General features: G+C 56.4%; 1 protein-coding gene across 1 annotated transcript in view; it reads left to right on the top strand.

The window, feature by feature from the left end:
• The window catches only part of EMH_0034630 (uncharacterized protein), a gene marked incomplete at both ends in the record, with an annotated part of 3,150 nt that overhangs the window by 1,033 nt on the left and 1,496 nt on the right, over positions 1–621 (top strand). Inside the window, one exon of the mRNA XM_013494891.1 lies at positions 38–591. Within this exon, the coding sequence (XP_013350345.1) occupies positions 38–591 (554 nt within the window). The remainder of the gene's footprint in view (positions 1–37; positions 592–621) is intronic.

Here is a 621-nt window from a genome sequence, read left to right as displayed (position 1 = left end):
CAGCAGCTGCTGCTGCTGCTGCTGCTGCTGCTTACAGCATTGCTCTTCGGGTGTCTAGGCAGGTATGGTGGAGCGACAAAAGTTTGAAGCACCAGACAATAGAAAAAGCCAGCAGCAGCAAACCCGCAACTGCAGCACAAAAAAACACAGCAGCAACAGGCACAGCAGCACGAGAAAGCCAGCAGCAAAACCAGCAGCAAGCAAGACATGACGGCAACACAACAGCATCAGCCGGGCGACAGCAGCAGCAGCAGCAGCACCACAACCAGCTTGATCAGGATCAGCAGCAGCAGCATCAGCAGCAGCAGCAGCACCCGCAGCATCACCAGCAGCACCAGCAGCATCAGCAGCAGCAGCAGCACCAGCAGCATCAGCATCATCATCATCAGCAGCACCAGCAGCAGCACCACCACCATTACCAGCAGCAGCAGCAGCAGCACCACCATCACCAGCAGCAGCAGCACCACCATCACCAGCAGCACCACCACCATCACCAGCAGCACCACCACCACCATCAGCAGCACCAGCACCAGCAGCAGCAGCAGCAGCAGCAGCAGGAGCTGACCTGGTTCTGGTTGATAGTTGAGTACAGTAAGAAAAGGCATAAAGAAGCAAACAGAA

This window comes from Eimeria mitis, genomic scaffold, assembly GCF_000499745.2.
Source record: "Eimeria mitis Houghton genomic scaffold, Emh_scaff1322, whole genome shotgun sequence".
Taxonomy (NCBI): domain Eukaryota; phylum Apicomplexa; class Conoidasida; order Eucoccidiorida; family Eimeriidae; genus Eimeria; species Eimeria mitis.
The sequence above is the reverse complement of the archived record's forward strand: the minus strand, read 5'-3'. Positions and strand labels throughout refer to the sequence as shown.